The sequence below is a fragment of the Myotis brandtii genome, unplaced genomic scaffold (genome assembly GCF_000412655.1).
Source record: "Myotis brandtii unplaced genomic scaffold, ASM41265v1 scaffold97, whole genome shotgun sequence".
Taxonomy (NCBI): Eukaryota; Metazoa; Chordata; class Mammalia; order Chiroptera; family Vespertilionidae; genus Myotis; species Myotis brandtii.
This window is the reverse complement of record NW_005372020.1, coordinates 1,329,440-1,330,568: the sequence shown is the minus strand read 5'-3', so window position 1 is coordinate 1,330,568 and position 1,129 is coordinate 1,329,440. Positions and strand designations below refer to the sequence as shown.

The following is a 1,129-nucleotide window of genomic DNA, read 5'->3' as shown; positions in this document are numbered from 1 at the left end:
CCTGTGTCCCCCCGGCCCCCCAGGCCATTATGAACAACCTGTGGTTCGGCTACGATGTGAAGAAGGCGGTGGAGGAGCCCCGGCTACACAACCAGCTCCTGCCCAACACCACCTCCCTGGAGCCGGGCATGGACCAGGTGGGCGGGCACAGCCGGGGGCCGGGGGCGGGGCATGGGACCCCGGAGGAGGTCTGGGTCCCCTGGGTCACCGTGGAGGGATGCTGGCTGGTGTCCTCTGCTGGGGGCAGGGGCCTTCACACCCACCACCTGGGCCATCTTTTCTTTTTAAAATAAGTTTTATATTTTACACTGCTTTTTTCTTTTATTGATTTCAGAGAGGAAGGGAGAGGGAGAGAGAGAGAGAAACATCCATGATGAGAGAGAATCATGGATCGGCTGCCTCGTGCGTGCCCCACACTGGGGATCGAGCCAGCAACCCGGGCATGTGTCCTTGACCGGAATCAAACCCAGGACCCTTCCGTCCGCAGGCCGACGCTCTATCCACTGAGCAAAAGCAGCTAGGGCCACCTTTTTTTTTTAAAAGATGCCTTCATTTTATTTTTATTATTTTTTTAAATCTTCACCAGAGGATATTTTTCCATTGATTTTTAGAGAGAGTGGAAGAGAGAGGGAAAGACGGAGAGAAACACATCGATTGGTTGCCTCCCACACGCGTCCCAACGAGGGCCCGGGCTGGGGAGGAGCCTGCAACCGAGGTACGTGCCCTTGACTAGAATCGAACCCGGGACCTTTGGGTCCGCAGACCGATGCTCTAGCCACTGAGCCAGTCTGCCCAGGGCTGCCTGGGCCACGGTGGGCCCCGGTGCAATGAGGGCCAGGCCACGTGCTCCAAGGTGACCCAGGAGGCCCCGCGGCCCCCAGCTTGCTCCTCCTGGCCAGGTGGCCAGAAAGGCCAGCACCCGGGTCTGTGAGGCCCGTGACCCCACAGGGGTGGCCCGGAGGGCATCCTGGGCCCCGCTGAGGCCTCCCTCTCTCCTCCCGTCCCAGGCGGTGACCACAGGCCTGAAGAGCCGGCACCACCACACCGAGGAGGTGTCCACCTACATCGCTGTGGTGCAGGCCATCGCCCGCACGGACGGCGGCTGGGCGGCCGCCTCTGACTGCAGGAA

At 60.9% G+C, this 1,129-nt stretch overlaps 1 protein-coding gene across 1 annotated transcript in view; it reads left to right on the top strand.

Moving 5' to 3' along the window:
• The window catches only part of LOC102249421 (gamma-glutamyltranspeptidase 1), a gene marked incomplete at its 3' end in the record, with an annotated part of 33,110 nt that extends 31,986 nt beyond the window's left edge, over positions 1-1,124 (top strand). The window contains exons 9-10 of the mRNA XM_014533354.1: positions 11-137; positions 1,008-1,124. Coding sequence (XP_014388840.1) covers positions 11-137; positions 1,008-1,124 — 244 coding nt within the window. The remainder of the gene's footprint in view (positions 1-10; positions 138-1,007) is intronic.
• Between the last annotated feature and the right edge of the window lie 5 nt (positions 1,125-1,129).